The sequence below is a fragment of the Littorina saxatilis genome, linkage group LG13 (assembly GCF_037325665.1).
Source record: "Littorina saxatilis isolate snail1 linkage group LG13, US_GU_Lsax_2.0, whole genome shotgun sequence".
Taxonomy (NCBI): domain Eukaryota; kingdom Metazoa; phylum Mollusca; class Gastropoda; order Littorinimorpha; family Littorinidae; genus Littorina; species Littorina saxatilis.
Window position 1 is genome coordinate 8,343,292 of NC_090257.1, and position 24,487 is coordinate 8,367,778.

Sequence of the window (24,487 nt, forward strand, 5' to 3'; positions counted from 1 at the left end):
CTCGGGGGGGGGGCACGTGCCCCCTGTGCCCCCCCCCCCCCCCTCGTCCGCCCCTGAATATGATTCCATATTGAAATAAAATCCCTTTCAGAATCACTCCACCGAACCCTTATTAGCAAATTTAACAAAACAAATCTTTATCTCGCAATCAATGTGGTATGGAACATAGTAATACATCAACGTGCCATGATACATCATCACCACAATTTTGTATTTGCGTTATTGGATGTTTGAAGCTTGAAAGGGATTGATAAATTAAGACAAACTTACCAAACTACACCTGTTCGACGTTCCTGTCTAACAAAGAAGTGTTCCATTAAGACAGGTATGTGAAAGCATCTCTCTCTACATTGACCAACCAAATGCATGTACTCATATAAAGTTACACAGATTTTCCACATATTCTGTGAATAGATGATGTACGGAAATAACTCTGGCACGTCAAACTTTCTCAAGTGACATTAACCACTTGACTGCCTTAGAACGGGTATACCCGTCATGCGCTTGTGCAGCCGCAGCGCCTCAGGACGGGTAAACCCGTCTTCTCCGTTCCGGGATTTTCCAGAAATGCTACGTCACCGCTGACACACAAATAGCAGCCAATGACTTGGTAGGATACCTCATTCTCATGAATAAACATAAATGGTGACGCGGTTTTGCGTCTGAAGGCTATTTTCGGCCTTGGCGACTGGGTAGGGGAGAGAAATCTCGACTCGTCAAAATGGCTAACGGTGACAGGTGACCGGGCCCTAGTAGGGAAAAACAAAGCCGGACTGACGCTACAGGCGGTGCAAATGATTATGGATACTGACAGGGGAAGGGGGAGATCTTCTTTCGGACGATTCGTTGGAAACAGGTAGATGATAGTGATTATAATCCTTTCTTGGAGCAAGCAAAACAGCCACCTGTGTTTGATCCACAGGCACCGGAAGATGCGCCGGACTGATTTTTCAAAAGTTCATATTTAAACATCATTATAAGCCAAACTAATTATCATTTCCATGATTAGACACTAAAAACAGATTCTTGGTTCAATTTCCCTTAAAAATAACATAGGTTTTACTTACCTACCTACTGCCAGTTTGGAGCTAGAATTTTTTGTGAATTATTACACCCCGAACTCCAATATTCCCTGGCAGTCAGGAATGCACATACGCAAGTTTTGATTGGCAGCGAAAGGGTTAAAGGCCAGTCACTTGTGAGCGGTGTGTCTGTAACACCTGGACAAGATGTATGTTTAGAAAGCTTGCCTCACAAAAAGCAAGAGTATTCCCCCTTTCACAACCCATACAAACCCAACAGTTATTTCCGGAGTTCGTCTATTGAAAGCAGGATATGAAATATGCTGACAATGCTGATTTTGTCTTGATATCACACCAAAATGAATCAACTTTAACAAGTTTACAACATAATTAATCACTCCCTGTTTTTGTTGACAGCTTATGTTGAGATCAAAAATACTCGAGGGGGGGGGGGTATAAAGGCTTCAAGCATGATAACTTTAATACCCAGCATTTCATCCCCAAAAAATGTACAACAAAATATAAGTTTTGCAGTTTGTCCAGCAGTACTGGAAAAACAAAGAGAACACTGTTTGTGGGAAAGTCAGCAGGATTAATCATTGCAAGAATTTAAAGCATGACAAACAGACACTGCGCATTGAGTCCGAGTCTGGAGATACGCGCGGGATATAAGACTTCATATAACAATAACACTGAACACACTATTCTTCAAACAACTTCCCAGGTTTCCCCAAAAGCCTGAAATTAATTGGGCGAAGTTAACTTTGTAAAGACTACTTCCAAAGCTCACTGCACGAAGCTTTAGCACTGTATTTTTGGTAAAGACTTTAAGCTTTGCGAAGTCAACTTCGGGCTGAATTAAGGACGGCCACATACCACATATGATCTGCTCTTCCTTGTGTTAATGTTTTTACTTTGACTTCCTGTCAAAAAGCACACCTGCAATAAAGTCCCTCTACTTGAAAACCTGCCCTCTCATAACAGGTACCACTGTATTCACAGAGACGGAGAGGAAAGATATGTATTGACAGATAATGCAAACATTATACATCCCAATGAATAAATGCAAACATTACTTGGTATGAGTTAAATATGACCCGACGACAATATAAAGACACAAACCACACAGATTTTCACAGCTAGGCATCCGTTGTTGATAGCTTAGCAGAGTATTGCACAGCCAAAAGCATGACTTCAGAGAAGACTAAATGCTATGTAAGATATAATTGCAATGAGTAGCGCTGTTCAAGCGCACACAACCCAGCAACTGTTGAGCTCTGTCCCTGAGCCCTATTTCTAGTGCACACCATTGCTACAGTCATAACTATAAAAGGCATGGACTACTGATGCTTTTTTCTGAAGGAAGACCAGAAATCCATTATAAAAAACAAATCCACACCCCCCCCCCCCCCCCCCCCCCAAAAAAAGCAAATATACCCCCCCCTTCCCCTCAAGATTCTTTCTTTATTTGATGTTTAACGTCGTTTTCAACCAGAAGGGTTATATCGCGACGGGGAAAGGGGGGAGATGGGATAGAGCCACTTGTCAATTGTTTCTTGTTCACAAAAGCACTAATAAAAAAATTTGCTCCAGGGGCTTGCAACGTAGTACAATATATTACCTTACTGGGAGAATGCAAGTTTCCAGTACAAAGGACTTAACATTTCTTACATACTGCTTGACTAAACCCCCTCAAGATGTACATTCCACAAAAAGTCTCCATCTGGCACTCCTCACAAAAGACAATGTTCGGAAATAATTCTGTCCGGTTTGGATGGGTTGTAAGGTTTTTACACGTGCTCCTTGTCCACGTGTTTTGGACACACACCCCGCTAGTGACTGGCCTATAATGTCACGTGGGAAAGTTTGACTCACTAAAAGCAAGAGTATTCACTCTTGTGCAACCCATACAAACCTGACAGTTATTTTTGAACATCATGTCTATATAACAAGCGCTGCCTTCCTGCGGTAATGTTCAGGCAAGCAGCCTCGCCCCTGCATTATTACAACTTTTACCAGAGCATTCTGTCTGGCCTATTTTCCCCAGATACTGGTATTAAAGCAGGCATTCCCAAATTCATACACCGAGTCCTGTAACCCTTAAGCATTATAGGATCGTAATATCACAACACATTTAACTGGCCATCAGTTCCATAAGGCCAAAAAAAAAAATAGGTCTGTTTACGGTAACATAGGGTGAAAAAATAGGGTCGGTAGGTCGGCTTTTTTTTTTTTTTCCCCTTTTTTTTTTCTTCCCTCTATGATGTTTCTATTCACAGTTCATTTCTTCTCATCAATCCCTGTTTTTGCCCCACATAACTATAAACAGTACTTTGAGCTTACCTCCCTTCTGTCGTCTGCTGTTTGAGCGCAAACAGCTCTATTTTGGATGCGGTTTTTTTTTCCAGACGATCCAAAAAAAAAGATTAGGGTCGGGTCTAAAAACTGGGGTCGGTCGGGTTACCGTAAACAGACCTATTTTTTTTTTTTGGCCTAATGACAATTAATCTCTAATTCTGCCACACGATAGTGAAACCCCCTTTTATATTTTCTGTTCTTAAGCTCTGTATATTTACCCCCCCCCCCCCCCCCCCCCCTTCTCAGATTTGTTGAGGTCTCATAAGAGGAGTACCACTGTGTTAGCAGTTTTTGATAAAGCTCTGTTTATTTTGATCACTGCCACCAGCATGTGAGTGTACAAACTGCACAAATCCGAGGGGAGATCACTGCCAATCTTTCCCCCGAAGTTAAAAGGAATGGAACCCCTGCTGTGGAAAGACTGTGGCCTCAATGGAAACAGATGTGGTTTTACCTTGATACATCACAGAGGACTAATTAAGGCCAACTCCGCCTTGTGAAAACATCGCCTCACTATCTCAGAACTAGCCAGGCTTTTTATACATGGGATAAAGCTAGGATTCCATTCTTACGGCTGCGGTGCGGCTCCGGCGACGGCAACGGCATCCGGCTCTGGCGAGAAAAACGCATCGTCGTGAACCGTATATAACGGCGACGTCGTCCGGATATGTTCTCTTCCCGCCAATGCCGCCATGGCTCCACATTGGTCTCGTCTCATGCAAACTGTCATTCATAATGAAGAACAATTTATGTTAATATTATTAGCGTACCGCCAAATGAAAAAACGCCAAAAGAGACGACATCGCTGGTGGGTGCATGCCATTTTGGAGAAAAGACGGCAGTATGGAACCTATCACCATCTTGTTCAAGAACTGCAACTCGATGGCGAAAGGTTTCAGCAGTATTTTCGTCTCTTTGTGCTCGGAAAGGCTCTGAGAAAAACGCGGGAAAAGAGACACGCCCACAAAATACCAGACGGCGTCCGGCGACGGCAGTCCAGAAAGCTACATGGAGCTTTCTTGAAAAAACGCACGCACGCCGGGCCGTCGCCGTACCGCACCCGTGTGAATGGGGTCATCCCTTCTTTCATCAATGTTTTTCAAATTGCCGTCGCCGCTGCCGTCGCCGGAGCCGCACCCGTAAGAATGGAATCCTAGCTTTAGACCATCCATCCACTGGGTCATAACCAAAAATCAACACCCTCACTGCTTGCTGTGGTAAGCTGGATTTATTTTTATAAATTAATTCCCAAAATTTATTCTTAACAAGAAAAATAGCACTGTGCACAGAGAGCACCCAGGCTGTTCACTGTTGGTCATTGTGACCAAGGGGCAGGGTGGTTTTATCCCATGTGAGAGCACCCAGGCTGTTGACTGTTGGTATGTGACCAAGGGGCAGGATGGTTTTATCCCATGTGAGAGCACCCAGGCTGTTGACTGTTGGTATGTGACCAAGGGGCAGGATGGTTTTATCCCATGTGAGAGCACCCAGGCTGTTGACTGTTGGTCATTGTGACCAAGGGGCAGGGTGGTTTTATCCCATGTGAGAGCACCCAGGCTGTTGACTGTTGGTCATTGTGACCAAGGGGCAGGGTGGTTTTATCCCATGTGAGAGCACCCAGGCTGTTGACTGTTGGTCATTGTGACCAAGGGCAGGATGGTTTTATCCCATGTGAGAGCACCCAGGCTGTTGACTGCTGGTCATTGCGACCAAGGGGCAGGGTGGTTTTATCCCATGTGAGAGCACCCAGGCTGTTGGTCATTGTGACCAAGGGGCAGGGTGGTTTTATCCCATGTGAGAGCACCCAGGCTGTTGACTGCTGGTCATTGTGACCAAGGGGCAGGGTGGTTCTATCCCATGTGAGAGCACCCAGGCTGTTCACTGTTGGTCATTGTGACCAAGGGGCAGGATGGTTTTATCCCATGTGAGAGCACCCAGGCTGTTGACTGTTGGTCATTGTGACCAAGGGGCAGGGTGGTTTTATACCATGTGAGAGCACCCAGGCTGTTGACTGTTGGTCATTGTGACCAAGGGGCAGGGTGGTTTTATACCATGTGAGAGCACCCAGGCTGTTGACTGTTGGTCATTGTGACCAAGGGGCAGGGTGGTTTTATCCCATGTGAGAGCAGCCAGGCAGTTGACTGTTGGTATGTGACCAAGGGGCAGGGTGGTTTTATCCCATGTGAGAGCACCCAGGCTGTTCACTGTTGGTCATTGTGACCAAGGGGCAGGGTGGTGTTATCCCATGTGAGAGCACCCAGGCTGTTGACTGTTGGTCATTGCGACCAAGGGGCAGGATGGTTTTATCCCATGTGAGAGCACCCAGGCTGTTGACTGTTGGTCATTGTGACCAAGGGGCAGGATGGTTTTATCCCATGTGAGAGCACCCAGGCTGTTGACTGTTGGTCATTGTGACCAAGGGGCAGGATGGTTTTATCCCATGTGAGAGCACCCAGGCTGTTGACTGTTGGTCATTGTGACCAAGGGGCAGGGTGGTTTTATCCCATGTGAGAGCACCCAGGCTGTTGACTGTTGGTCATTGTGACCAAGGGGCAGGATGGTTTTATCCCATGTGAGAGCACCCAGGCTGTTGACTGTTGGTCATTGTGACCAAGGGGCAGGGTGGTTTTATCCCATGTGAGAGCACCCAGGCTGTTGACTGTTGGTCATTGTGACCAAGGGGCAGGGTGGTGTTATCCCATGTGAGAGCACCCAGGCTGTTGACAGTTGGTCATTGTGACCAAGGGGCAGGGTGGTTTTATCCCATGTGAGAGCACCCAGGCTGTTGACTGTTGGTATGTGACCAAGGGGCAGGGTGGTTTTATCCCATGTGAGAGCACCCAGGCTGTTGACTGTTGGTCATTGTGACCAAGGGGCAGGGTGGTTTTATCCCATGTGAGAGCACCCAGGCTGTTGACTGTTGGTATGTGACCAAGGGGTAGGGTGGTTTTATCCCATGTGAGAGCACCCAGGCTGTTCACTGTTGGTCATTGTGTGCAAGTGGTAGGGTGGTTTTATCCCATGTGAGAGCACCCAGGCTGTTGACTGTTGGTCATTGCGACCAAGGGGCAGGATGGTTTTATCCCATGTGAGAGCACCCAGGCTGTTCACTGTTGGTCATTGTGACCAAGGGGCAGGGTGGTTTTATCCCATGTGAGAGCACCCAGGCTGTTGACTGTTGGTCATTGTGACCAAGGGGCAGGGTGGTTTTATCCCATGTGAGAGCACCCAGGCTGTTGACTGTTGGTCATTGTGACCAAGGGCAGGGATCGCGTTTACGCACGATTTGTGCGTATTTGACGCATTTTAAAAGTCGCTGACGCGTTTTTTTCGCCGCGCCGCGCAAGCCATACGCAAAAATATTGTAACTTTTTCTTGTCTTCACGCAGCGCTTTTGCTCTGACTTAATAATCACCCGATCCTGAAACTGACTATAGGGCTCGAGAAGTGACGACACACATGAAATCTGCGCGTCAAAACTAAAGTCCGTTTCTTTTTGCATCGAAGTATCGCAAACGAACGTAACGAGGGTATTACCAGATAATGTCTTGTCGGATAATGAAACAGACATTAGCTGCTCTCCCATCTCGCGCTTCCAAAAGGCGGAAAGTGTGTCTAGTCGTATTAGAGCGGGAAACAAACTCGCAAGGCCCGAAGGTTGGAGACAGCAGGGGTGTTATTCGACAGGCGTGCGCGGAGTTCGACAGGAAAACTCGCCGTATTTAGGTAAGGAGTGTCTTTAAGTCTTTCGTGCGTGTTTTGTTTGTGTCTGTACGTGTTTTCGTAGTACGCAAAAATATTGGTCCGTGACGCGTTTTTTTCGTTTCGTTGCGTATGACTTACGCGTTTTTTAAAAAGCTAGCGCGATCCCTGCCAAGGGGCAGGGTGGTTTTATCCCATGTGAGAGCTTGACCAGATCTGTGACAATGAGGTGAACTGTCCTCACCAAGTGGCCTTCAATGACCTGAGGGCTACATGTGCATTCCCACCAGTTTAGCAGTACTCAAGAGTCTCCGATACTCTCATTAACAAATGAGAATGTGGAAGTGGTATCTTTCTGATAGTGAGGACTTCCAAGGTCCCAAAACCTTCTCCAAAAGTCACAAAACGGCCGGGTTGCTAAGACATGAAGCTTAAGTTAGCAAGTCATTGCCTGGTTTGACTTTTAACCCACAAACACATCCGTGCATTGATATACACCCAAAAACCATTCCTCAAAACTTGAATTCAGTCCAAAAACTGTTACTTATGCCAGGAGAACATTCCATGAAGCAACAATGTTCCCAAATAACTCTTTTGGGTTGGTGTCAGTTGTGAAAGTTATTACTCTTGCTTTTGTCGAGTCAAGCTTTCCCATGTGACATTATATTCCAGCTAGGGGTGCATGTGTCTGAAACATGCGGACAAGGAACATGTGTGGAAAGCTTGCCTCAATAAAAGCAAGGGCGTTCACTCTTTCAAAACCCATACAAACCTGACAGTTATTTCTGGAGTTCGTCTTTTTGCAGTTAGAACATTTCAATGTAATAATGGCAGCCAGTGGTTGAGCCCTAAACAAGCTTTCTCATTGATGTCTTTTAGTCAAAACAATGGGTAAAGCCAAGCATTCACACAGCAACTTTACACAACCAGACGCAGACATGCAGCATTCATCAAGAGTACATTTTCAGGCTGAAACTTCGATCGAGGCGCAGGGGCAGGTTGCTGGAAAGAGCGGACACCTCCCAGTACAAACTGCGGGAAAGGAAGAGCCGATAGAGGAACACTCCTGCTATTGACTGGCAGATCAACACACCCATCGTAATCAACTGAAATACACACATAAGATGGAGTAGTAGGAATCAACACTCCTTTTGTGACGAACTGAAACACGGATAAGATAAGAGTATGAATAAATATTCCTGTTGTGATGAACTGAAACACACAGATAAGATAAAGTAGGAATCAACACTCCTATTGTAATCAACTGTAACATACAAAAGAATCAATACTTGTGATGAACTGAAACATGGTAAAAAAAACATACCAAAAAACAAACAAACAAAAAACAAACAACAACTACAAATAGCTACAGTAATTCACAGTCATAAGTTTTATTTGACAATGACAATAAACAATGACAGACCTTAAAGCACATGGAAAGCAAATATCAGTAGAGAGGATAAACACTACAGCAAAAAGACTAAAATTCTATATATATTTTATTCCTATTTTCGTGCTTTCTTTGACAATAATTTTTTTGTATATAAAGAGACCAAAAAGCAATGTACTCACGTTAAAATGACGAACACGGAACGAATAACGGCGACGTTTCGACCTAAGGGTCTTCTTCAGGCACAAAAACACAAAAGTACACACACAAAAAAGAAGAAGAAAGACGATAGAACAAATAAAGAGGAGAACAACTGACAAAACAACTACACTTAGGTCGAAACGTCGCCGTTATTCGTTCCGTGTTCGTCATTTTAACGTGAGTACATTGCTTTTTGGTCTCTTTATTGTTCTCTCTCACGTGCAGTCGCCATTGTTTAATACTTTTTTGTATATGGTGTAAATCTTCACAATCTGTTCATTCCCAAATTAACTCCTTTCTAAACCTAACACAGCTATAGCGTATAAGTAAGGATAGGAGAGATGGTGCATACTCACTTTGTAACGTAAATATTCTGAGACAAGCCTTGTGAAGAGTACAAAGACAGGATAACACAGGAACCACAGCATGCAGCACTGAAATCGTCACATAGCCACAACTCAGCATTATCACGTATGCTTTAGGTTTACAATGTAATATAGAAAAGCAAGTCTTTCCACCAAAATAAACATAAAAAAATAAAATAAAAAGTTAACATGTCGCAGAGATTGTGTGGGTATTGCAAAACAGATTGGTAATGAAAATGTGAAACGCATGACTCACAGAGAGAATTTCATTACTTTATGAAGAAAAAGAGGTTACAATGGATCTTTTCCCAAGCAGATATCTGTTGTAAGCTTTACCACAGCAACTTTCAGGTATAGTTATGAACAATAAAGTTGATTGAGGCAAATTCAATACGTTTGAAAAAAAGTTGATTCTGGTATATTCCCAGCAAAGTTATTTCCACAATTCCTACCTTCATAAAATTAGTGTAGAACTCGCGTTTCAATGCGCTGCGCTCAGCACGAATCACGCAATGAAGATTCCATGCCAACAGACCGGCCAATGAAATTCTCAGCAAGACCAACGCTACTCCCAGCATGCTCCTGTGTGCGTAGAACTGCCGACTGTCCTGGCCCTCGTACTGTTCCCATAGAAACAACAAGCCCTGCACACACAACCCAACATCTCCAGAACAACACTCATACCTTGTTTTTGTCACTTTCTTCAAAAAGTCTTTCTCACCTTGACTTTGCTCACCCCCATGTTCCCAAATAACTGGTCTGAGCAGGTCCTCATATTCAGGCTGCGGACAGGCCACAACCGAATGAACCACCACCTTTTCACCAAGTTCAGAATTGGTCAGTCAGACCAGTGCCCTTGTCAAACAGGCAGCATGACAACGGAACACCTGCTGCAGACTTGCCCACTACACGATGGCCTCAGGAGCCAGATCTTGGCGGAGGCGACCACGGTGCAAGGGAAGCTCTATGGCAGTCTGAACGACCTACAGCGCACGGCAACATTTGCGCGGAGAACCGACGTTTCCATCTGAGTGATCGACAAGAAGAAGAAAAAGACTTTGCTCACCTTGACCAAGTTCAGAGCGAAGCAGTTCAATTCAAAATAATGTATTACATATAATCATGCAAAGTGGGCACACACACACACACAACACGCACGCACGCACATGCACACGCACACACACACACACACACAATCTATCCCCCTCTCTTTCACCAACCCCAAGCCAAGGGGGCCGGGTAGCTCAGTTGGTCGAGCACTGGACTTGTGATTCTAAGGTCACAGGTTTGAATCCCGGCCGGGACCGACACGGGTCAACTGTATGTGCAGACTCAGAGACGGTATCCATGTCCCACCCCCGTGTCACCACAGTGACCTCGGTGCAGGTGGCTGATTCAACACACACACACCTGGGTAGCGTGACTCTTGTTGCTGCTAGCTTTCCACTGGGAGGCAGCGACCCGAATTTCCCAGCATTGGGATAATAGAGTAAATGAAATGACATGTAATGAAAACCCAGTTTTTCCTCTACCTGCACGGCTTACCTGTAAAACCCCCAAAGCCCCCACCAGGTGGGCCGCGGGGCGCTGTGCCAGAGACCTGAAGTGTGAGTAGCGGCACACGGAGTGGGCCGACGCCAGAGTCCAGCCGAGCGACAGGCTCAGCAACATCAGCAACATGGTAAACTGAGACAGCACGTTGGATACTGCAACACATCAATAACCTCATTTTACAGTGGAACTTCCCCACCACTGCCCAGTCCTGACACCCTTTCGTCAGCAATCGGGAGACAGTTCTTTCTTTCTTTATTTGGTGTTTAACGTCGTTTTCAACCACGAAGGTTATATCGCGACGGGGAAAGGGGGGGGGGGGGGGGGGGGGGGGGGGGGGGGGGGGGGGGGGGGGGGGGGGGGGGGGGGGGGGGGGGGGGGGGGGGGGGGGGGGGGGGGGGGGGGGGGGGGGGAGATGGGATAGAGCCACTTGTTAATTGTTTCTTGTTCACAAAAGCACTAATCAAAAAATTGCTCCAGGGGCTTGCAACGTAGTACAATATATTACCTTACTGGGAGAATGCAAGTTTCCAGTACAAAGGACTTAACATTTCTTACATACTGCTTGACTAAAATCTTTACAAACATTGACTATATTCTATACAAGAAACACTTAACAAGGGTAAAAGGAGAAACAGAATCTGTTAGTCGCCTCTTACGACATGCTGGGGAGCATCGGGTAAATTCTTTCCCCTAACCCGCGGGGGGGTATCGGGAGACAGTGGGTTCAAACGAAGACCTAAGGAACCCAAGCAACTCCTGTTTTAATCTTTTATTATCAAGCTGTACATAATTATACATCAACCCCCCCCCCCCCCCCCCCCCACCTTTAACCCCACCCATCTAATCTTTTAACATCAGGCTGTCATAATACATTTTACGGGACTCAAAAAATAGGACCGTGTTTGAAGAGGCAATGCGCACACCAAGCGTCTCTCGTATAGCTGAAATAGGCCCCCTTTTAATATCACCCATTCTAAGCCTCCCCCCCTCCCCCCACTTTAAAACCCCAGCTTTTAACATTTTCTATTTATAACATCTGTACATTTAGGTACCTTAACATTTAAGACTCCTTTCCTTTCTAGACCCAAGTTTTTCAGTTTTTTTTAGTTCTTGAAAGGGAGGTTCCACTGCATAACTTATAAAACTATTATTCATGTTTTTGGTTGTGTGTGTATGTGTGCGTGTGCGTGCGTATGTTTCCCCCCCTCCCCCCCCCTTTTTTTTTTCTTTTTTTTTTCCCCTCTGTCCCCCCCCCCCCCCCCCCCCTTTTATGAATGTGTATCACTTTTAGTCTAGTATGCCTGTGTCCATGACATCATCCAACCACTTCTCTCCCCTTTCATTCATTTCCGTTCCTAGAGTTCCTTCCCTTTTTTGCGTGTTTCCCCTCCATTTTCTTTCAAACCTTGTTCGTTCCGTGTTGCGTCTGCTTTTTGTTGTCTTTTGTGTTCTTGTTTTTCCTGATGAAGCTTCCATAAGCGAAAATTCGTACCGTCTTGTCTCGTTCTTGTATTGGTGAGTACAGTATTCCTTTGTTTTTTAACTTTGTTCATCTTACCACAGTCAGATTTAGACTATTATCCCTTTGAAGGGATGAAAGTCACTGTAAATAAACACCATAGTCTTCACAATGTTTATATGCCCTTTATTACAGCATGCATAACATGTCCATGCATTTTTTTAAGAAAAGAAAACTACATGTATGACAATGTTTCATTTTGCAAGCATCAAGGTTACAAGACATGTTGTTAAAAAAGTTTATACTGTACTCACACTCAGATATTAATTCCAGTGCAGGAGATCCAATGCCATCCCTTGAATATCTGAAACACACCACATTATGATGCAGTCCATTCCATTTACATCATCTATCTGAAACACATACACCACATTATGATGCAGTCCATTCCATTTACATCATCTATCTGAAACACACCGCATTATGATGCAGTTCATTCCATTTACATCATCGATCTGAAACACACCACATTATGATGCAGTCCATTCCATTTACATCATCTATCTGAAACACACCACATTATGATGCAGTCCATTCCATTTACATCATCTATCGTAAACAACACTCACAAAACAAACAACATTCACATCTGGCCCTGACATTGCTGTGAATTTATATCTCATCGACAAACCATACACAGAAGGCAAACATAGATAGCTGTCCTTCCTTTGTGAACACCTACCCCTCTTTATACGCACCAACCCCCCCAAAATTGGCGTATGCTGCCTGAATGGCGGGACAAAAACGGTCATACAAATACAAAAAACCATGAGTGAACGTGGGAGTTTCCGCCCATGAACGAAGAAGACGAGATACCCACCAATATCCCGATCCATCCCTTTTTCGCCTTTAGCCACTTCACAGCTAATCTGCTTGGTTGATGTGCAGTAAAACCCCCCTTGCCAAGACTATCATCCCAAGTAACACGCATATTGAATTCCCACTGGGTTCCCAGTGGTGAATAAGTGGGAAGAGGATGGGAGAGTGGGCCCACTCCCATCCCACAGAACTCCCACAGTCAAAGCTATGGGAAGAAAGTGGTATAGACCTGGGCCGTCCCTTAGTCTCTGGGAAACAAGCTTGCACTTCGACAGAAATGGGATAAAAGTGGGAATTCCCTCTTCGTTCCCACACAGCGTGCGAGGAAAATGTTCCGACGCTGCGAGCGCGACACACTGTCACTGCGCGAGTCTGCAATTTGCCCCATCGAGATCGGTGACGTCACAGCACACGCTGTTTACACTAGACTCGTTTGAATCGTAGCAAACGTTGAATACTATCATTCAAAATACACCGAAGTATTTTATATGTGTGTAATTATTGCAGTTCTGTTAATAACAACTGTTGTCTCTAGAATCCAAAATTTTAATAATAAATTTTAATTTAATTAATATACTTACCCAACTCACATATAGCAATTAACTCTAGTTCAGTGCTGGTAACGCTGTACGCGTTCCCCTTGGTAACAAGGGAGACCACCCTAAAAAAGAGTGATCCATCCCATAATATCAGACCGATGTCCGGTCCAACATCCGTATGCGTGCGCATACGCCGCCATTTGTATCATTCGAACGAAGCCCAACTCACTACTTTTTTAGAACCCAATACCACCACAGCGGGGAGGCGGGAGGGTTTAAACGATGTGAGTTGGGTAAGTATATTAATTAAATGAAAATTTATTATTAAAATTTTGGATTAAATTACATATTATTACCCAACTCACATATAGCAGATTGCTACTATAGGTGGTGGGTACTTACCAAAACTAAGCACGCAGGACTTGTCCCGCCGCTACCATGGCAGGCAGCGCGGAGCTTCCATCCTGTCTGACAGAAGCGACGTCTCTGAGGTAAAAGTTGACGAAAACGTCCTCAGAGCGCCAATACGCAGCTTCCAGTACCTCGGCTAGCTTGCCGGACCGAAGAACTGCCACTGAGGATGTCCAGGCTCTCGCCTCATGGGTTCTAGCCGCGGTGAGAGGCAAAACTGCCCTATCATCACCCGACTGCACTAGCCACCAGGCATATGCTCGTTTGATCAGAGTGGAGATCCATTTGGCCAGAGTCACCTTCGCTATATCCTTACACCTAGCCGTGTTTAAAGATATGAAAAGAAGCTTTTGACTTTCTGACCTAACAGGCCGAGTTCGAGACAGGTAACATCGGAGAGCTCTCACAGGACAATTTGCAATATCGGGATCTCCAGGAGCCAAAATCTTGCTCAAGGGTGGAATGCGCAAGATTGGAGAAAGCTGGCCAGGTTTCTGATTTTTCGCGAGAAAGCCGGGAACAAATTTGAGAGAAATGGAACCATCCTTCTCGAACGCAATATCCTTGTCTAAACCCGACAAAGAATGCACCTCACTACCTCTCCTAGAAGTAGAGAGAAGCGTTAAAAACACAGTCTTACGCGTCAAATCGGCCAAAGTGGCTGACAAAAGAGGCTCGAACTCATCCGAGGCTAAGAAACGTAAGACCAGGAACAAATCCCATGCAGGGAGAAGCGATTTTGAACGAGCTGCTAAAAGGGCAGCCCCCTTAATAACACTAGCGATAACCCCTCCGAGCGAAATTTTGTGGCCTAATTGCGCGAGGGTCGAAGAGATCGCCGACCTCCGGACCCTAATAGAAGAGGGAGAAGCCCCCTGATCAGCCAACCAAGACAGATGGTTGGCTACCTGAATAGACCTAGGAGAAAGAGGTTTAACCCCGTTAAGCGCGCACCACCTAGACCAAGAGGCCCAGTGCGATGAGTAAACCGAAGAAGTCGATTTTCTATGCGCATGTCCAACGAATCTCAGAGTAGGGGAAGAGGCCCCTGCCCTACGCAAAGCGCTTCGGACAGAATCCACGCGTGAAGGGCCAGGATCTGTGGGTTCTCGTGCTGAACGCCTGACCGAGGCTGCACGAGATCTCCTCTTTTCAGGGCGAGAGGGATTGGGGGCCGAACTGCTAGACGCAGTAGGTCGGGAAACCAGTGCTGGCTTGGCCACAGAGGAGCGACCAGAACCAGCGCTGGTTTCTCCAAGTCCACTTTCCTGAGGACTTTGCCTAAGAGGCAGAACGGAGGGAAGGCATACGCCGGAAGATCTGACCAATCCACTTCCAGAGCATTCACCTTCCAGGCCAGAGGATCCGGGAAGGGGGACACAAAGAGAGGCAGTCTCGCCGAAAACCTCGTCGCAAAGAGATCTATCTTGGGCTTGTCGATCTGCGACCAAAGCCGCTGCAAAGACTGGTGTGTGAGAGTCCACTCTGAATGAACAATCCTGTCCCCTCTGCTCAAAGTGTCTGCAAGGACGTTCAGACTGCCCTTCAAGTACACTGCTGACAACAGAATGTGCTGGGCGTGACACCACTTGAGAATGCGACATGCAATGTCGGAAAGACTGTGAGACCGAGTCCCCCCCTGCTTGTTCACATACGACGCCACAGACATGTTGTCGGTGTGAAGACGTACATGACTGCCCTCCAGGAAAGGCTTGAACGCTAGAAGCGCCAGGGAAACGGCCTCCAACTCCAGTACATTGATATGTAGGGAGGCCTGAGAGCAATCCCAAACTCCCGAAACCATGTGCTCGTCCAGATGAGCACCCCACCCCGTCAGAGATGCGTCCGTAAACAACTCTCTCTCCGGCGGTGGACGAACAATGGGAACACCCCGGAACAAATCCGGAAGAAGCCAAACACCTGTGGTCTGCTGAAACCAAGTTCCCAGTGCGATCGGAGCACTCCAGTCCTGGGATGTCTGATCCCACCTTGACTGCAGGGAGGCCTGAAAAGGCCTCTTGTGAACCCTGCCCAACGGAATGAGGGAAGCCATGGATTCCATCTGACCCAGAACCGAAGTCAGAACCCTTGCACTGGCGTGATTCTCTCCGTAGAGAGACCGAATCAGACCCTGAAGCTTGTCGATCCGCCTTTGAGACGGACGGACAGACCACCGAAGCGTGTCGAATTCCATGCCCAGGTAAGTAAACGTCTGGGATGGTTCCAACTCGGATTTTGTCAGGTTGACAGAGAAACCCAGTTGTGCCGCCCGGCTCAGCACCCTGTGCGTATGAGCCTCGCAAAGCCCCCTGTTCTGGTGAAGGATTAACCAATCGTCCAGGTATGCTCTGAGACGGATGCCTTCCTGTCTCACAAGAGCGCAAAGCTGCCTGACCACAATCGTGAAAATCCACGGAGCTAAAGACAGGCCGAACGGCAGAGCCCTGAACTGGTAAGCTTTGCCGCCCCAAGGGAAGCGAAGCCACTTCCTGTCCGCGACATGTATGAGGACGTGAAAGTAAGCGTCTGTAAGATCGATCGACGTTGCCCAATCTCCCGGCCGTAAGGCCTCCCGAACCGAAGTTGGAGTTTCCATGGTAAACTTGATTACTCTCAGAAACTTGTTCAAAGGAGAAAGATCTAACACCGGCCTCCACGCCCCCGAGGCTTTCGGCACTACAAAAAGTCTGCCGTAAAACCCCGGGGACCGCGCGTCCAAGACCTCCTCTATAGCTCCCTTGAGCAGCAGAGCCGAGACCTCCTCCTGGACCGCGTTCCGTGCCACCAAATCCTTTGGCGCCCTGCAGGGCGGGATTATCCTGACCAGGGGAGCCTTCTGCCCTGACCAGAGAAGCCGGAACCCCGAACACACTATCCCCGTGACCCACTTGCTGGCCACCAGTTGCAGCCAGGAAGAAAGGGCCCTGGACGGGCCGCCCGCTACAACTAGCGCGGGGGCCACCGGGATGTGTTGTTCGGGGAAGTTTCATTGGGGGTGAGGCTTACGCCCCGACCCCCTGGAACCCCCGAAAGACTGACCCCTCTTAGGGTATGGAGCTCCACGCCCCCTACCCCTGGAGGAGAATGACTGCTTCTGGGCCTTCCCACCACCTGACGAAGACGTCTGAGGCTTAGCAGAAGAAAACGCCTGAGTCTGAGACTTGCCCTGAGGCTTCTGGAAGCCCTGTGAAGCCAAACGCGCGATCGCTACATCCCGCGCGTCCTGCGTCTCTTTCTGGAGTGCATCGAAAGACGCCTGCCCTAAGAGAGACCCCTCAGCAAAAGGGGAGACCTTCAGCCTCTCCACAGTCGCGGTGTCCCGAAATCTGGACCCCGTCAAGAAGGCTGATCTCCTTGAAAGCACCGCGTGAGTATACAGCCGGGCAGACAAAGTAACCTGTTCTCTAGTCACCTTGCCCAGAGTAGCCAGCAGTGTTGAAACATCTGTCGGCGACGCATCAAACCGAAATTCAAAAGGATCAAGAGATGTGGCAATCGATCTGGATAAAGACCTTTGCAGAGACTCCGACACGGACGTGAGCTCCAGCAAAGACCTTCCAACTTCCTCCACAGCTGTGAGAGAACCGTCAGTACATGGGACAACTCTATCCCTATTGTACCCGTCCTCTCTCAAAGCAGCAAGTTCCGGCGTCACCGGAAGTGCCCCTGACGGCAGAGCAAAAGAGTCAATCAGATTCACAGGATAAGGGGTGAGCTTGAACTTCGGAACACCGGAAGCAGCCCGAGCCCCAGGCTGAGCCAGCCAAAAGACAACGTCTTCCGGGGCATCGCCGTGCTGAACCAACAACGGCACCGCCGGTTTGCGTTTACCACACAAGACGTTAGCCATTTCATAGGCAATAGTTGACGATTCCCGGAAGCGGTAGCGAGGCCGTTGCTCCTGAGCACTCCGGAAATCGTCAAAAGCAGAACGAGGTGGGTGAAGCTGAGCCTTGTCCTTCACCACCCCTTCCGGAAAGTATCTGAACGCCGTTTCCGCCGCCAGCGCCACTGCGGCTGACAGCTTCACGGGCAAATTCAGTTGGGAATCCTCTACCACTGAGGCATCCCCGTCTTCCGCCCTACACTCCGACTCGAGATCAAGCTCGGAGCCAGGAGGCAGAACATCAGACAGTTTATCGTCGGCAGAACCGACCACTTCCTGCCCCCCGGGCGGAAGAGGACTAAAACGGTCCCCGATATTCTCATAAAGAGACGTACGGAGGCGTTCGTCCTTTCGCTGCTCGTGGGAACTCTCACGACTACCAACGCCAGAGAGAGCCCCCTGAGCTCGCACACCGGCAAGCGGTGTAGACATACCTTGAACTGGTGTCCCATAAAGGAGAGACACCAACTTGGTACTCCCATCCTGCGAAGCATGGACATCCGCCCGAGTCACAGTCGCCGAAGGCAAAGCGGAAGTCGAAGCCGGAACTGCAGGAGACTGCCGTACCTGTGCTAAGGAGAGAACATCAGAAGCACCAGACGGAAGCGGTCGTAATTCCTCCCTAGTGGAAGATAATTCCGACGCAAGTGTCGAAACTTGAGCGCTCAAAGTCAACAATAAAGACGCAACTTCAGTTGGCGCTAACCCAGGGCAGCCATCTGAAGTTGAGGCAGAAGCAGAAGCAGAAGCAGAAGAAGAAGAAGCTTTGCCCGAAACACCACTCTTGCCAGAACGTAAACAAGCCTGACCGGAAGTTAAACTGACGTCTGCTAACACGGGAGATTTAACAGAAGTTGAATCAGAAGAAACAGACGCGGATTTTCCTGCGCCCTTCTCTCTCCTAGAGCTACGTTTTGGAGGCGTATCGTCAGAAACCTGCCTCGAACTAGGCTTCCTTTTGGCGCTATCAACAAGCGCAGCCTCCGCCATAGCGAAAGAACTCACGAAAAATTTCAAAGAAAAACAATTTCAGAAAAATTTCACAAGTACAAAACGAGCGACGAAAAACGTCGCTAAAGTTATAACAAAACGGAAAGATCTCACCACACAGCGTAGGTAAAGGTGAACAGTTAGGCGACGACCAAGGGGAGATGCCAAAGCCAAAGACTAAGACAAAATGCTGAAGACAGCAGGAGCGTACATCAGGAGCGTCCTTCCCAGTTGAACCGCTGAGAGAGAATGATACAAATGGCGGCGTATGCGCACGCATACGGATGTTGGACCGGACATCGGTCTGATATTATGGGATGGATCACTCTTTTTTAGGGTGGTCTCCCTTGTTACCAAGGGGAACGCGTACAGCGTTACCAGCACTGAACTAGAGTTAATTGCTATATGTGAGTTGGGTAATAATATGTAATTTAATGGTTTATTTACTCACGTGATGACTAAATATTTTCAAGGATTTTTGTTTTCACTGCGGGACTATTATTCTGCCCTGTTCAGTTCCGCGAGAGTGTGTGAAATTTGCTACAATTGCCGGCGAATAGACTGTGAATACGTTCCGTGCGCGCGAGTATTGCATGTGCATGGATTAAAGATTACATCTGAAGAACACCGAGTAATATAATGGCGGTGCTTCATATTCAACAAAGCGAAGACGATCAGTGGGATTGCTGTCAAACTCGAAGGTTGATGAACGCATCAACACGGCTTTCCCACGGCACGTGGCTGCACGCGCGCTCGATGACTCGATTTGAGTGATTAAAAACTAGTGTGTGTGTGCTTGAATATGTATCTGTGTGTATCAGTTGTTCTTGTTTTTGTTTTTCTTTATACATTGATGATTTTTAAATTCGCAGGACTCTTGAGACGTTCGCAAGAACCCAGTCCTCTACGGAAGTCAGAAGAAGAAAAATTAAGAAGTCCCACACGTTTCCGATTTAAACCCCACTTGTTTCCCACCCGAATCCCACTTGCTTCCCACCTGAATCCCACTAGCTTCCTACCTGAATCCCACTCGTTTACCACCCTGATCCCACTCGTGCCCCACCCGTTTTCCAGTCGTGTCCCACTGGTTTCCCACTGGTGTCCCATTTACTTCCCACTGGGCTCCCACTGGAAGTCGTAATCAAATCCCACATGGCGCCCATGTGGGACTTCCCACAACGTCACCATGTGGGATCCCACTTGGGGCCCACATGGGATCCGTGTGGGAAGGTTACTTGGGATCACAGCGCCATAGATTTCATGAAGTCTGTCATCCATCGCGTCATATTATGGGGACGTAATCTGTTATGTTTCCTTCTATTCGCAGTTCTGTTTCTCTCTTGTGATCAACATGACAAGCCGTATGTGTTTGAGTGTGTGTGCTCGTGCTCTCAACTAAAACAGAAGTCAAACTAGCAATCGTTAAAAACCCAGTCCGTTCGAGAAGCAATGTTATGCTCATGTGAAGTTACAGTGTACCTGGTACACACGTTCTTATCGGTACATCATCGACTACGACTGTTCTCTGGACAAGCTGTTCGATGCAATTTGCGAGTTTTTCTAGCTCTTCTGTGGTGCAGTAGGCCCTTATAGACGATGAAGGTGTCCAAGATCTCAGGAGATGCGTGTGTAACCACTAGGTATTCAGTCAAATCCGTGTAAGAGGCTTTCAGCTGACGGGGACAACCAAGCCACCATTATGCACCGACTTGACATAGATCAACAGACGTGCCTTTAGAATAATGTACATGTGCAGAGGTGCCTCATCTGAACAGACAACTAAAGCTTGATGTTTCCGTCACACGTTGTCTTTTGGATCTTCATGGGATATACAGTTTACAACACTCGTGATTTTGTATATGGCTTGTATTTCAGTCAAGACCCAGCGGGAATATCAAAGGGACTCACTCGCCAGAGGCTCGTGAGTCCCTTGATATTCATCCGCTGGGTCTTGACTGAAATACAAGCCATATAAAAAACCACTCGTGTTGTAACCTCTATATATATATATGTCATTTTATCTACACTGTAAGACTACCTACTTTTAAGACTTCACTCAGATTTTTGGAGGTCTTAAAGGGAGGTTCCAATGTAGTTGTGTCATATGAATAGAAAGCCCTTCGCTCTCTGACTCACTCACCGACTGAGGTGTATGACCATGAGAAAGGCGCCGACAGCCTGCAGAAACACGGACACCGTCAAGAGCTGGATGACGAGCTGCATGGGTCCCCCCTTGCTCAGCGTCTGGTGCAGTCTGGGAGCAAAGGCGCATGCCACCACAAAGTACGCCACGGTTAGCAGCTGGTAAAACTTCAGCATACCTGTAACAATGTCAATTGACAACAAAATACTAGTACAGTGGAACCCCCCTTTTAAGACCTCCAAAACTATGAGAAAATACAGGTCTTAAAAAGGAGGGAGTCTTAAAATAGGGGTAAATTTACAGAGGTTAAGAACAAAAAGTCTCTCTCTATGTGTGTGTCTCTTTGTCTGTCAAAGCATACCTATATCACACATACCTATATCACACATACCTATATCACACATACCTATATCACACATACCTATATCACACATACCAATAGAAAAGGGTCCAAAAGGAGGAAACAAGGTTTGCTAAATCCAAAAAAGATTTCTTTTTGAACATTGTATAAACATTTTTTAAACCCTGATGTAAGACTAAGAAAAGATGGGAAACTGTTTTACATATGCAGAGTGTTGCTTACAGCTTTAAAATAAATTTAATGTGTAGATTTTTCATAGCCAACATGAAGACCTAGAGAGGTTCAAAAGGAGGAACATTCTCATGCCTGCTCTCTAAACATATATATATCTGATTGATAACAGGAAAAAAATCCCCAGAAGCTAGCCCTACCACAAAAAAACTTACCAGTCTCTTCATCGCCAAAGTGTTCGAGCGGGTTGCCGAGGGCGTCAGGGTTGAGCAAATCCAGGTGGTACTGCACAAAGTCCGGCATCATGCCCTGCAGGCCTGTCATCACACCCTGCTCCCCCTCAAGGCAAGTGAACTCATCCGCATAAATGATGTGCCAGATGCGGGGGTGGGTGGAGTGAGGGACCTTCACCTGGCCCTGCTCTTTGTTCAGCAGGACTGGAAAAAGGTGAACCCATGAAGGCAACAATTCTTTTAGAAAACAAGAATATTAAGTTATACAGTGGAACCTCCCTTTTAAGACCCTCCAATTTAAGACTCCCTCCCTTTTAAAACCTTCATTTTTCAGATCTTCTGTTCATAAAATCTGTAAGTCTACCCCAATTTTAAGACGCCTTCCTTTTCAAGACCTGAGTACTCAGATTTGTGGACGTCTCAAAAGAGAGATCCACTGTAAGTGTAACACCACGATCGTACAAGTTTCTACAACACCATGAAGGCAAAGTATTTATACCGCATTAATAAGATCTTTAAACTCCATTGCCCAATTTCTCGGATTCAGGATGTCACAGAGATCCTAAGAAAAATGTATAATTGTGAACTAGAAAAAACCCACTTCATAGTGTACACTGCTCTACTGTTACTATAATTATCATATATGTTTTTTTGCATTTTTTTCTCTTCAAAATGACATTTGCCACAGATCAAAACAGTCATTGTTCTACAAGACTGTGCTAGCAGTTGAGTTAAACAATGACTGTTGAGATCAAATAAATATATTAAATACACGTACAGAATAAAACTTTTGAAGATAATGCAGACAAACAAAAATCTTACCCATGCGTCCATAGAAAAAAATCCCATCTAAACTGTAAACACTTTCAAATTATTTAGCACACTTGAAAACATGACTCACAAAGAATTCTTGCTTTGCCCAAGCGGCGAACACAATCACTGTCTTCAGAGGCATCACGCCAATCTTCTCTGTGGTACAACAGCAGACGACCTCGGGCCTGGGACGTTGCATTCAGTGTCACATTCACCACCGCTTCACCTGGTGCACAAAAGAGACAGAATAAATTACGAACAATTCGGGATTAAAAGAACATGAATGGGATAATTTGTGTGCTTCACAGCCTACTGCATTTGTCCCCACAAACTAAATTAAAACTAAACTAAACGGCATCAAGAATAAACAGTAAATTTTATTTTGAGCACCAGTCTCATCTACTCTACAGTGGGAAGCTATTGTGACTATTTTTGGGGATCTGCCTGGAGAGAATTGCAGTTTATATTATACCTATTGTTTGATAACTCTACGATTGCATTCATTTAATGGCAACAGGTAAAGGGAAGTAATCCCAATTATTATACCTGTCTTTTCATTATCTTCCCTTCACTTTTCCAGAATTCTATATGTTACGTCACGATGACATCAATTGTTGCGCCTGCATTCTTGTCATTCATCATTGTTTAGAAACGGACACTTTGTCAATCAGCCATCCTATATAGCTTGTTACTAGCGCGGGCTGGGATGTAGCTCAGTCGGTAGAGCGCTGGATTTGTATTCAGTTGGCCGCTGTCAGCGTGAGTTCGTCCCCACGTTCGGCAAGAGATTTATTTCTCAGAGTCAACTTTGTGTGCAGACTCTCCTCGGTGTCCGAACACCCCCGTGTGTACACGCAAGCACAAGACCAAGTGCGCACGAAAAAGATCCTGTAATCCATGTCAGAGTTTGGTGGGTTATAGAAACACGAAAATACCCAGCATGCTAATTCCTCCGAAAACGGCGTATGGCTGCCTAAATGGCAGGGTAAAAAACGGTCATACACGTAAAATTCCACTCGTGCAAAAAACACGAGTGTACATGGGAGTTTCAGCCCACGAATGCAGAAGAAGAAGAAGCTTGTTACTAAGTTAGAAGATAATTATGTTTTCCTTCCATAGACTGATACTGATAGAGAGATCTTTAAAATGATCAATTCGTCTGCCTTGTGCTATATATCGAGTATATGATGTGAGAATGTATATGTGCCCACATACACACACGATAACACATCATGATCTATGCCCAAATTGTGTATCTTACTTACCATGAAAGGCAAAAGAGGAGAGGTACTGTCCTTTCTCCCTGCGGGCCAACAAAGAACTGACAATACCCCGAATAGTCCTACAGTCACTGAAGACCAGGGCATTCAACACAACAACCACAAGCAATGCACTTGTCAAAGGCTGCATCCTCTTGCTGTAGTGATGGACACAATTCTTTAAAACACGAGACCTTTCCCTCCAACTACCTGAGTTGCCTAAACCAGTGATTTCTTTGGTCTATGCAACTGATGAAAAAGTCACACATTTGAATTTTGATCCTCTGTTTTTATGTTCTGCAAGAGTGCATCTTGTCAAAGCTGTGTCAACTTCATTCTACGTACTGGGTTTTCAATGCAGTAGGCTAGCAGTACGCCTGTCAGAGACAGTTTATTAAGTTGTTCTGGATCAACTGCTGGCAGTCACTCAGGACTGGAAGTGGAACTGACACAAAGTCTGGATGTTCACTGATTCATTCACTCAGTTTTCTTCAAAATTCATTCGAAACGATCTAAATGTAAGGCTAATTATATCCTTCATTTTGCAATGATGCACGGCACGCTGCAACCAGCGCTGACGACACGATGACGACGCCGTGTACAGTCAATGAGTTAGCCGTTGTTTGCTTTGTTTCGTACAGCCTGAAAAGTGAAACCAAAACATGCTGAACTACGTGTACATGTCGTAAAAATGAAGGTATCTCAAAAATCAAAACAAATTTATTTTACTATAATTTTGTTTTCTACAACA

At 46.3% G+C, this 24,487-nt stretch overlaps 1 protein-coding gene across 1 annotated transcript; it reads right to left on the reverse strand.

Moving 5' to 3' along the window:
* Positions 1 to 6,447: 6,447 nt before the first annotated feature.
* Positions 6,448 to 24,378, reverse strand: LOC138983517 (integral membrane protein GPR180-like). The gene is made up of 9 exons (XM_070356769.1): positions 23,743 to 24,378; positions 22,566 to 22,703; positions 21,647 to 21,868; positions 20,897 to 21,077; positions 12,366 to 12,415; positions 10,584 to 10,744; positions 9,491 to 9,682; positions 9,030 to 9,107; positions 6,448 to 8,188 (listed from the first exon to the last, which is right to left on the reverse strand). Exons 1-9 carry the CDS (start codon positions 23,885 to 23,887, stop codon positions 8,033 to 8,035), a joined length of 1,323 nt encoding a protein of 440 aa, XP_070212870.1. The 5' UTR covers positions 23,888 to 24,378; the 3' UTR covers positions 6,448 to 8,032.
* Between the last annotated feature and the right edge of the window lie 109 nt (positions 24,379 to 24,487).

Bases quoted from the DNA above. Each gene is read 5' to 3' on its own strand.
- LOC138983517 (XM_070356769.1), bottom strand. From the start codon at position 23,887: ATGCAGCCTTTGACAAGTGCATTGCTTGTGGTTGTTGTGTTGAATGCC. The intron at 21,078-21,646 runs GTAAGTTTTTTT...ACATTGTTACAG, and splicing joins CTTTGGCGATGAAGAGACTG to GTATGCTGAAGTTTTACCAG. The intron at 12,416-20,896 runs GTGAGTGAGTCA...GGTGTGTTTCAG, and splicing joins ATGGTCATACACCTCAGTCG to ATATTCAAGGGATGGCATTG.